The 12,120-nt window shown below is 38.0% G+C and overlaps 1 protein-coding gene across 1 annotated transcript in view; it reads left to right on the top strand.

Annotated features, from left to right (window-relative positions):
* LOC139720557 (WD repeat and FYVE domain-containing protein 3-like) overlaps positions 1 to 12,120 on the top strand; it is a 98,880-nt gene that overhangs the window by 21,807 nt on the left and 64,953 nt on the right. Inside the window, exon 2 of the mRNA XM_071631909.1 lies at positions 9,885 to 10,135. Coding sequence (XP_071488010.1) covers positions 9,953 to 10,135 — 183 coding nt within the window. The 5' untranslated portion in view covers positions 9,885 to 9,952. The remainder of the gene's footprint in view (positions 1 to 9,884; positions 10,136 to 12,120) is intronic.

The following is a 12,120-nucleotide window of genomic DNA, read 5'->3' as shown; positions in this document are numbered from 1 at the left end:
GTTGGAAAACTTTATGTACCGTACCTCTTTTATAATGTTTATTATCAAGATGGAAGTTATGTAAAAGTACATATATAGCAAATATTTTAGATTATTATGCACTATATAAATTTTATGCAAATAATTGTTATCAAATAAACTCTCTTGCCTCAAGAAATGTGTGAGCACATATTGTATCCCTGATATGTCATGAGCAGAGTCAATATAAACATATATGGTGTCCTTTTTTTTTATTTCTCAAACTTCATGTGATGTACAGAAATGGTACTGTACCAAGCAATCTGTGGCATTTTATGCTTTCAATATTCATTTAACATTTGTGTTTTACATGCATGCTGATAAGGCTACATGGCTGAATTCATGACATTATTTTATCTGAAGTAGCATTACATTCTTTCAGGACTCGGTTCCTCACTTTCTCTTTTGAGTTATTCTAAGTAACGTGAGGCGCATACAAGGAAGATTACTTCAGCACTTGTAGTGTTTTGTCAGGATCTAATTACAGAAAATACATGACACTGAAACATTTGAAATTATGCCAATGGGTGCGTCTATCAAATCAACACCAAAATGTTTCGATATGAGAGTCTTCAATATTGATACGTCTAAGCATTTGTTGACAAAGTACAAGATTGTAAATAAAGATTGCCATCAAAGCAAAGGAGAAGATGTTTTGTCAAAGAAGTTTAAAGAACCTACTACACATGCATAGTGACCTTCACTTTTTTGGCTTCCTGCACAGATGAAGTGTCGTCATGTGCATAGGGCCTACTAGTATTTTGGAAAGTAGGGCTGTCAGCCTGCACTTGAGCAAATAGGCCGTGAAAGTAGTTCAACATTGCCTTCCGTATTGTGTGCGTACAAGTGTACAGTCATGTGCATGTGTGATGTTGATTGCGTGATATGTAGGCCTACTTGTAAGTGTTAAAGTTACTCTCTTCTCGTGTTTGTCTCTCAACTCAACAAGGAATGTAAGTGTTAAAGTTACTCTTCTTCTGATGTTTGTCCCTCTACTCAACAAGTCCATTGCGGATTGGGGAAGTTTTCTATAAAGGAGTGTTCACACATGTGTGGATATTGGACGAGAAAACCACGTAGGGCCTTTATGTTGCGAAATTTTCCTAGCCAAATATTCTAAAACTCAGAGACCTGTGCTGAAATGTTACACTGATGAAGTTCTCACTGCTTGTTTTTTACCATGTAGCTTTGAAATATTTTATTTACTACACTTATACGTGAGAGTGATTGCAACGTGGCCGTTTGAAGTGCAGTAGCACATTTATACGGTTGTTGTATCAAGATTCATAGCTCTTGTTCGACCTGAAACTATGTTCCATTCTGATAGGCCAATATGTTATTAACATTCAAACTCATTTATAGGGTTGAAAAATACCTACATAGTGTATTGACTGTTCCGATGGAAGTACAAGACACCATTGTTCAATGTATGTGATTATGGAAACAGAATATGGATTAGTACAAAATTAGCACACACACACACATACATAGTACACACACACGCACATACGCACACATACACACACACATACGCACACATACACATACATTTGCAATGATCTTGTTTTTTTCTTAATAATGTCTCTTTCCAATGCTCAAAGCCAGGTGCGTAGCCCAGCATGCATTCCTTCCCCTGTAGACCCCCTCTCTTCCTTCCCATCTTTCTCGTCAATATCGGGGGAGAAAGTGGGTACAATTAAATCACGCTGCCAGTTGTATGAGATGTAAACAGCCTCCCATTTCCTGCTGCCAGCGTTCTCCAAGGAATACCACTCAGCTCTCCAGGTTGTTATGCCCTAGCTCCCTCAGGTTCACTCCTCAGCATCGCACCTTGCCTGTGTCCTGATTCATGCATACAGATGTATTCAGATGCCGAGATCTGTGCTAGACTACATACTGTAGACTTTATTGATATTACATTTCCCATCATTTCTTAAAGGTTGTGCTGTTTATTGACAGGTTTCCATGGTTTCATGCTTATGAAGGAGAGTTTTGTATTTTACTTTAATCTGTGAAATATGTAACTCGGCCATGACAGCCCATTACACAGTGATGGTGCATACGCTCTCGAATTGTGCACACGCAGCGGAATAATGAGGAAATGCATCGGAAATGTAAAACTGCAGTTTTCAGCATGCAGCCGATCTAGGCCCTATAGGGTGTGCAGTGGTTGAAATGTAGTATCAAAGGGGTCTGTATAAGGAGACTAGGCCTCGGGCTGTATTCATTGCCAGGGCGGTCAATGCCCCAACATTGGGCACTTGAGTTACATTGGGATTCAGTGAAAGCCTCACTTGTGGGAGAAATATACAAGAGGAAGCATGTCGTAAAACTCTCCAACAATTCTAGACATGGAGATGTGCTGAAGTATGTTACTTAAATTCATTTCAGTGAAATAAAAAAGTAATCTTCTCAAATTCAAGTTTTTGCATTGATAAAAGAAGTCACATGATGATGTTACATTGATTTTATATCTCTTTACATTGGTAAACTGTATGAATATTATCGTAAAAATAATACTGTATGAAATATTATTGTATTAAAGTTTATTGTCAAGAGCAACTCTTGCACAGAGCGAGCCCTTATTACAAAGTTTTGAGATGAAACTGTCAAGTTGTCTGTAGTACAATTGTAAACGTAAGTATAATAAAAAAGTAGTAAAAGTGTAATCTAGGAGAGAATAGTACAAGTTTCAATAACATTGAATTTACATTTGTGGTATCAAGTTTGACGTACATAGTGGTGTACATGTACAGTGTACAATGTAGGCCCTACATGCTTTAAACTCGGTATTGCAGCTGCATACTGTGTTAATATTTTCATGTACAGGTGTTGTCTGTCAGTTATCGCTTTTTAAAGTACTAATATGATGAACAAAAGACATTGGAATGCACCGTCCCCGTAGATTGAGCGTACAGGTACAATGTAACTTGCATGTTTCCACACCATGATTAACAAAAGACATTGAAGGAAAACATGCAAGTTATGCTTGATGTACATTCCAAATTCCTTTGTTAATATAGCAGTGATTGACAGATGATGTCATTGACATAATTTTGGTTTGGAAGCTTTTTTTTTTTGTGGGCATATCTAAGTGTAAACATACTGAAGAAGATTAGTAGAAAAATTATGAAAGATATGATACATATTTAGGTACATTCTTTTGGCCACAGTGGTCAGGGTATTATAAATCATGTATATACATGCATTTTGCATTGCATAGTCCCTGTTTATCACTGAAATCTGAATGGTACGTGGATGATTGTGATGGAAATTACCATTTCATGAAAACATTAGACTTTTATGTCACAGATGTACTCTGCTGTTCAATGAAATGCATGTGTCTTGCATGTAGTTGACTTCCATAGAAATGGAGTGAGCTTTAATGTGAGCACTGGTATTGATGCTGTGGAATACAGTCGTAGGGCCTACACCATACGCAGTGTGTGCTACGATATGGAGTGGTGGCAGCCCATGAATATTTGACATTCTGTGTGTATATCATTGCAATATTGCAAGCGTGTGCAGGTATGTCATTCAAGCTCGACTGAATGGGCCAACACACAAAAGCTCCCTTGTTGTAAATTGATCTGGGAACCACATTGCATGCATCTCCGTGAAAGAACTGAGTGTGAGAACTCCGACCTGTAATGCATTTAGGCATTGACGTTCGTAAAGTATGGTGTCTTTCAAAAGTCAAATACAGACTGAAATATTGTAATGGAGCAATATTGCCAAAGAATGGATGAGACAAGGCAATGAAGATCACCTTTGACTGAAACGCAAATTTAACATGACTTGATGTGATCACAAAAAACAAAAGAAACAAATCTGTGTAGGGTGTCAGTATGAAGAATGTCAGCAACACTTGCAGTAACCCCAAGTGTGCAGTCTTTAACTGACTGTTTGCTGTTTGATACATACAGTCATTATGGCAAACTTGTAAGCCCTGTACCAAAAGGGTGTCCAAATTTAGCAAGCAGTTTCTATGATATTACAACTTGTAGAAACTAAAAGTCCTTTTTATGATCAGAGCAGGGAGGTGTTACATACATTGTAGATGGAGTGGCAACTCTTCGTAATTCATGCAAACACATGTTTAGGTTCAAGGCGTTACAATGGGATGTCTAGCATTCCACTACGCTTTGAAGTCATGCTCGGCACCGCTCTAGTTGAAGACGAAGTTCGGAGACGAAGAACGCATTTCACCTTTCGTTGAATTACAAGCTTTATTTCACCGTAAAATTTTAAATGAAATACTTGAATTGATTTAGAATAGTTTAAGAAAGAATTCAATATTATAAACATGTATTTCTAGTTTCTTCGTAATGCGCAAATCGAAATGAAATGAAAATTAGGCCCTCTTTAAAAACCTAATATTTTTCTATAATGCGCACATTTCCGCATGTTTAATAGTTTTCTATCTTTTAATCTGGGATATTTTGATCTGTCAAATGAAGTACTCCGCTAAATCGTGTTCCAGCGTGTTTTTAAACTATTTGCTGATAAAATTGTCAGTTTTACACTACATTTTGATTCGCTGCTCCAATTCAAGGTACACAAATTCATTGTTGTCATCACATTGAAAGAGAGAGCGAATTGCAGTAGGAGCAAGTGTTTCTAGATGTGAGAGCACTAGTCCCGATTATTGATGCTCTCTTTTGTCAAAGCACATGCGTAACACCTGTAGTTGAATGCATAACTTCTCGGCGGTGCCGCGCATGACTTCAAAGGAGAGCAGTAGTTGTCTCTCCTTCTCTAGCACCTCCCTGATCAGAGGCTATCATAACAATGTGTACTTCATTGCAGTGTCTTGGATGAACGAAAGGAAAAGATGAAATTCAATTTGACAAAACAGAAACGTATAAAGTGCTTTGCATTGACTAGAGGCCTAAAATTATGTTAATATGGGAACGAGAATTTGAGTATCAAAGACAACCTGCATTTCTTTTTTTTTACTTTGCTTAGTTGATTACATGAATTTACAGTTTTATACTCATTACATGAATTCATACTCATTTGGTTATGCAGGTTAAAGGGGACTTCCGGATGATTTTTAGACTTTTACATTTGAACAGCTATAAATCAGTTAAACTGAGTACAGAGTTTCAGAATTTATAGTGATTAGGATAAGGAATGAGAATGTTTTCAAAATTTATAACAAATTGCAATGAACAAGGATGATGACATGCCAGCCTCACCATAAGGCCAAAAAAAAAAATTGTTGTATTGGCGTAACCCGCCCGACCCTAAAAATTCCGCCGACCCCATGTTTTTTTATTATTTTTTTTGCTATCGATATCAAATATCTTGTTGATTGCGATCGCGATCGCACAAACCCGGAAGTGGAAACGGCTCTGGGGATATCGGATACGAGGGATCGAGAGATCTAGCGCCTTGCATAAGCCTTGCTTGATCAGTACGTCATCTGTTTCCAACACGGACGCATACTCTAACAAGATTTATTCAGTGTATACTTAGCATTCAGACTGCGATGTATTGTGCACAGTTTTGCCATAGGTTTCTTGTGTGGAAAACTTACACGAATCTGTATATGTGGGACTGTAATAGAGATCGCCGTGTGCGATGAAAAGATCGTACATATGGGTCAATTTGCATCTATCTTATCTAAGTCAAAATAGTAAAATATGAAGTGAAAACATTCAAGATAGGGATTTCAACATCTTTAAATTCTGTCAAGGGGTATAATTCCAGTAATATCGGCCTCATAAATGATTTGTAGAATAGATAAACACAGCACATTCGGTGCAGCAGTTGTAACTGTTTACTGAGCTGAGCACGAGTTTTACACGTAAAATGCAGGTAGCAAAAAATAAAAAAAATAAAAAAAATCCGCCCGACCGACCCTATTTGAAAATCTCATGTTAAGCCAATACAACCTTTTTTTTTGGGGGGGGGGGCCTAAGCATGATAAGAATGCATGAGTTGGGGCTCAAGGAAGCAGAACAAAAGAAGAAGGCATGCATAGATTTTTCACAGGTGAACTTGTTGAGCAAGTGGTATTGTAATGGAATTACACTGCTACATTTATGAAATATATGAAGCTCTGATGTCATCAACACAGTTCAGTGTAATTTGTTTTAGATTTTCAATTTATTGGTTTCTCTGCTCAAGGACCACAATAAATTCCACGAATCTATACATGGAGCTGTTGATTTATGTACTTCATGATGTGAAATTATGAAAATCGTCCGGAATGCCCCTTTAATAACTTGGATGCATAATCAGAACAAAATTGACTAAAACTTGCAGTAGAAGACTGTTAACAGTGTAGGAGGTTACAACATGAATTTGTTGAATAACATGTGTATTCAGGACTGAATGATAATTTAAAGGAAAACAACCACAAGATTACAGAAAATATGTACGAGAAATACTGAAATATATCAGATCTCCTTAAGTGTGCATTCTTATTATGATAATGAACAAAACTTTTTTTTTTCAGGTATTGTTATGGTGCTAATTTATATGGGAAGAATCAAATGATACAATTTGTAGACAAGTTTCTGTTTCTATTCATGATAGCAGATGCACTGTAACATTTGTATTCAGGTCATTATTGTGGATACCGTAGTTTCATTTGAGTCATGCATACAACCTCAATGTGGTGAACAGTACCCACACTGCCATTGTGTAAAGGTTATCAATGGTCAGCACACAACAGAAATATGGCACAGTAGGCATGTTTAATACAGCAGTGCAGTTTGTATCATAATTATTTCAACAAAACTTCTTGCCAATTATTAACAAATTAAAGCACACCTGTATGCTAATGTTCGTTGATGCGAGGGACTATTCAATTGTAATTGCTTCACTGCAATCACTACAGCAACAATTTCTTTAGGGCTTGCACTCCTGTGTAAAAAGTACAATGTTGTACGTATAGTGAGTCCGATCTGTAAGTATTTTCACCAGTAGAGAACTGTATGATACATGTTTCATTTACAATGTTTTAGTTTAAAGGAAGAGATTATAGTTATTGCATTTTGAATGAGCTACACATGCAGTACAATTGTATGCCCTACAGAATAGTACAGTATAGGCCTACTATACGATAACTGTACATAGTTTTGTGTATCTTCATGATTGAAATACTGTGAAAAAGGCTGTCCATGTCTTGTATGAATGTCTAGCAATCATACAAGATGTACGGAAGTAGTGTACAAGATGGGATAGAGGAAGTGTATTACCAGGTAACCAAAGTTGAAACCTCTTGGTGCTGAGCTACACATCACAGGATTTCAAACCCCCTCTGACATAAAAATGTTCCATTGTTCATGATGCATAGATTGATGAAAGTAATTGGTTGCTAGGAAATTTCAAGACGAAAGAATTGATCAAACAAAGGGAAGAACTCGGTTGCGTGTGATATGATTCGGCACGCCGTACCCAGGGGTACCGTCGTAACCCGGGGATATGGCATTGTGTAGCACCATCTGGTGACTATTGTTGTCATGGCGACTTTTTCTCATCATCAGCGCCAGAATAAATCGGCGCGTGATTTCAATGCCGATTTTCCTTCCATGTCAACTTGTGTAATCTAATCACAGTGATAACACTTAGCTTCACTGAGTGGCTATTCAAGAATTTATTGTTCTTATTATTTTTTTACCATTACAGCTGTATGTTTATTATACAATCATGAACAATAATATTACGGTGAAGATTACAACTGATCATGTACAGTTGTAAATGAGAAAAAAAAGTTATTAATTGCATGCATTAATTGTTGCATAATCACAAACAAAAAACATTTTTATGCATAATAATACTGAAAATTATTTTTACAAAATTTTTTGGTAACCCAGGGTACAGCACTGAAAAAAAAAAATCAACGAAATGGTGAAGTTTCATTTGGTACCCCAAGGTACCAAATATTGCATCATATAATCCCTGTGTATCTGAACACTCAAATGCTCTTATGTACAATGTAGGATTATTTCGACCGTTGCCGAGAGTCCCTGCTGCTATGAGTTGACACTGCTCTTGCATGTGAAGCCACTCAACAGTATTGCATTATTCCAGCCTAAATTCTCCTCGCGCCGTGAGTTGCGTGGTGCCAATGACCCGGCTGTTGCATGCCCAGCATGGAGTAATACAGCTCTGTATTTTGTGGTACATCTGCTGGCAAGGATGGGCTATAGCTGGAGTCCCACACATGTGTAGTCGAGCTCATAGCATGTGGTGGCCCTTGACGGCGTGAAACTGGATTCTTTCAATCAATTGATGCGTCCGTCCAGGCCGGTGCCTGAGATGGATAGCAGGCTGTGCAGTACGGTCGAGACCGAGCGAAATCCGGCATGCCTGACCCGCACATAATGTGGCACTGTATCTGGCACGCGATATCAATTGTACATGAGTGAATGCGGCGTCCGAAGTACTTTGAGATGAAAACTTGGGGGAGAGAATGGAAGGTGCTCCTGTAGTCCATTCAAGTGTATTTTGTGTGTCTGTGTCTTGCCATTCACCGTGAATGTGCAGCATACGGTCACATCATCGTCATGTTCATGTGCAGACAGTGGGATCACATGCTTTTGATTACTGTTCGTCTTCCTGCATTGTGGGCGAGTACATTGTGCATTGTACTGTTTCATGATAATGTGCTCAAAATCTTACATGCCCTACTGTACAAACTATAAGAGATTTTACATTTGCCATTGTTATAGATCTGATTAAAATATTTGTCTGTCTGTTACATTTGGATTTCTCAGACATTGTAGCTGTCAGTTGTTATTGTTGCTGTCTGATGTTCGCTTTGATTCTGGTTTTAGATTGTCGGTGAATGAGGGCGAGCTCGCATTCAGAATCTGGCATGTTTGACGCAGGACATGCGTAGTGTTGTAATTATAGGGATTGGGAAGTCTTCAACAGGGCTGTATAGATGTGAGAGCCCTGTAGGGCAAGGGGTAAGGACAATGGACATTTGTTATAAAGTGTACATCTGAATGGAGGAACAGTAGAAGGGACTACCCAGTTTAAAGTAAGAAACACTGCTGTAGGAATGGAACATCTGATAAATAGTGAATTAAAATTGCACAACTGTTCTTGATTTGGATTTGATTTATCAATGCAATGTTTGCAATTGATGGACTTGTTTGATATTCTAAAACTATGTGCCAGTACTTTGATGTGTAGAATGTTTCATAGTCATTGGAACATTTTGTTTTGTTTTAATGCACACTGTTGAGAGGGTAGTACTTACTGAATATTGTGTGTGTGTGTGTATGTGTGTGTGTGTGTGTGTGTGTGTGTGTTTTTTTTCAGTAGACTCTGAACGGTTAAGTACACAACTCTGACATGAGCACTTCAGATGCATTAATCAGCGAAAGACGTGTCGTCACTAATGATTAAATCAAAGTGTGTGTCCGATAGAAGCTGGAAGTGATGTACATTTTATGTGCTTGTAAAACCAGAGGAGCATTTGTCAATGACAGGTATCCATGGTGTTAATCTATTAGTAGTCTACTGCATGCTCTCAAATGGTAAAGACTGCATTACTGCATAGATTGCTTTAATACAGTGATGCACATCCAGAACTGTCTCTTATTATTAATCAAAGCATTTTATAAGTGAAAGGGACGGAGAAAGAGAGATTGAAAGAAAGTTAGAGAGAAGAGAGTGAGATGGGCTATTAAAGGAAATTATTGATGAGAGTGTCTTTCAGGGAGAAAGGACAGTATTAGATCTTTTTCAACTGATTGCAGCAAAACTCAAGTTTGATATATAATCCACGTATAATGCAGAAAGAATATTATTGGAGAGCTGTGCTGTGATTGCACATGAACACAGTAAACTTGATAGTCTATCCTCTCCTCACACTTTACATCTCTGTGTATGCCTCTCAGATGGAGTAGTGTGCAGGTGCGTGGGACGTTAACGGAAGGTCACACCGCACGACGACGACGCAGCCGCCATGTGGAGGTTTATGACAGGGGGGCGGAGCCTGCGATCTCCGCCCTCCCCGAACACCCAGGACAGCGCCCTGGGACTGATGCACCTCCGCAAACTCTACGTGGAGTTGTGCTGCACCGCCCAGCCCCTCTCGCAGAAAGAGCAGGAGGACAAGTTGTACATGATGCTTCCGCTATTTTGCAAGGTACGATAAAACCCTAACACACATTCCTCACCTGAATGTCTGGTTATAGAAATTTGTTCCAGCAAAGTTTTATTCTTCTTCAGAATATTTGTATTGCGTAGCTAGTCTGACATATTTTTTCCCCCTGAATTGGTTTGAAGATATGAAGGAACTTAAAACCATGTTGAGTAGAATAGGTTACACTGTAACTGCAAAACCGACCATAAACCAGCAGTGAGGCAGTTACAATTGTATGCCTGGAAGTGGAGATTTTCAGTGTCTTCCAAGGAAAAATTTGAAGTAATATGATTCTTCATCAGGTAAGGCTTTTCATTTGGAAGTAAAGATGAGTTGAACTTGTAAAGAAATTTAAACCTGCAGTATTAAAAAAACAAACAAACAAACAAAACATATGATACCAAGGTATCCCACACAATAGAAAACCCCACGTGTAAAAGAAATAGAAATTAATTTGAACTTTTGTGAAGATGATGATTTTAGCCACTCCCAATAAAATGTGAACACTTGCGCAGATGAAAATCTTTAAAAAAAAATAGATTAAAAATTTTAAAGGAAATCAGTGAATCTCTCCCATGCATTGAAGGTCATTCCTGAATATGAATTTCTAAAGATACAGTACATTGCAAGGCTGAAGAACCCAGATCAACCAAAGAACTACATGTATACCTGCATAATGTACCTGTACAGCGTCTTTAGGCAAATATATTTCCCGCCATTCACTTTTGATGATACCCATTAAAACCCCCTCGTACTGGGCCATTCATGTTATTTAATCCTTTCTGTGTTGGAGACCTGTATTGTATCACAATCATATAATTTTATTACTTTTTATGAGCATTCATTATGTCTCTGACCATAAATCATGAATTGTAACCCTAAACCTTGTCATTCCTTTTATTGCCATGTGTGCTTTCAAAGGCTGTATGGCTGTGTGTTGGAATCTCTCAAAATTTCTACTTAGATTACAGATGAGATTGTATATTGAATATTGCATCAAAGTTTTGCTACATGTAATACAAATGTACAAGCAAAAAAAAAAAAAGAAAAGAAAGAGGAAGAAATAAGTTTCTATGAATTTCCCATCATAAGGATTTCATTTATCAGAAATATTCTTTTTTGGTTGATTTCAGACAAAGAGCATGTATCACGTGCCAACTTTGTGTTTGTACATAATTACCACAATATTTGGATTCTCGTGTTGTACACTGTAATGACAAGAAATGCAAGAAATGAAAGTTAGCTATGAAATATAATCCTTCTTAATGAAATCCTGTTTGCTGATTGGTCTAAATAGCATCATGTGACCAAACGTAATACTGCTCTGTTGAAGACAAGATAACTATGGTGTCATATTCATGGTGTGGTCATCAATAGCATGTGTAATAAAATGTGCTATCAGTATCGGCCTCATAGACCAATGTGTATGATCTCATCCACTGCATGCACACTGTACACCGTATGATCGTCTGTGCTGCAAGGTAAACAAACAATAGAGGTAGAGGAACATTTTTGTCCCCGCCGAACGAGTTCGAGCAGGGGACTATGAAACGGGCTCCGTACGTGTGTGTGTCTGTGTGTCCGTCCGTCTGTCCGTCGTAGCGTCCGTCCGTCCGTCCGTCTGCGCGTCCGTGTGTGATCAAAATGTTCAAAATGCTACTCCTTCGCCATTTCTAACCCAATTTTGATTCTGTTTGCTTTATATGATAGCACTACATGGGAGCTTTGAAACTTTTACACAGAATTTCAGTTGTGACCTTTGACCTTGACCTTTGACCTATATTGTACATTTTGCTTCAAAATGCTACTCCTTTGCCATTTCTAACCCGATTTTGATTCCGTTTGCTTTATATGATGGCACTAGGTGAGGGCTTCAAAACTTTTACACAGAATTTTGACCTTTGACTTCTTTGACCTTTGACCTTGATTTTTGACCTATATTGTACATTGCCTACAAACTGCTACTCCTTCGCCATTTCTAACCCAAT

The sequence above is a fragment of the Diadema antillarum genome, unplaced genomic scaffold (assembly GCF_040938485.1).
Source record: "Diadema antillarum isolate AM-2024a unplaced genomic scaffold, OU_Dant_1.0 scf00000129, whole genome shotgun sequence".
Taxonomy (NCBI): Eukaryota; Metazoa; Echinodermata; class Echinoidea; order Diadematoida; family Diadematidae; genus Diadema; species Diadema antillarum.
The sequence above is the reverse complement of the archived record's forward strand: the minus strand, read 5'-3'. Positions and strand labels throughout refer to the sequence as shown.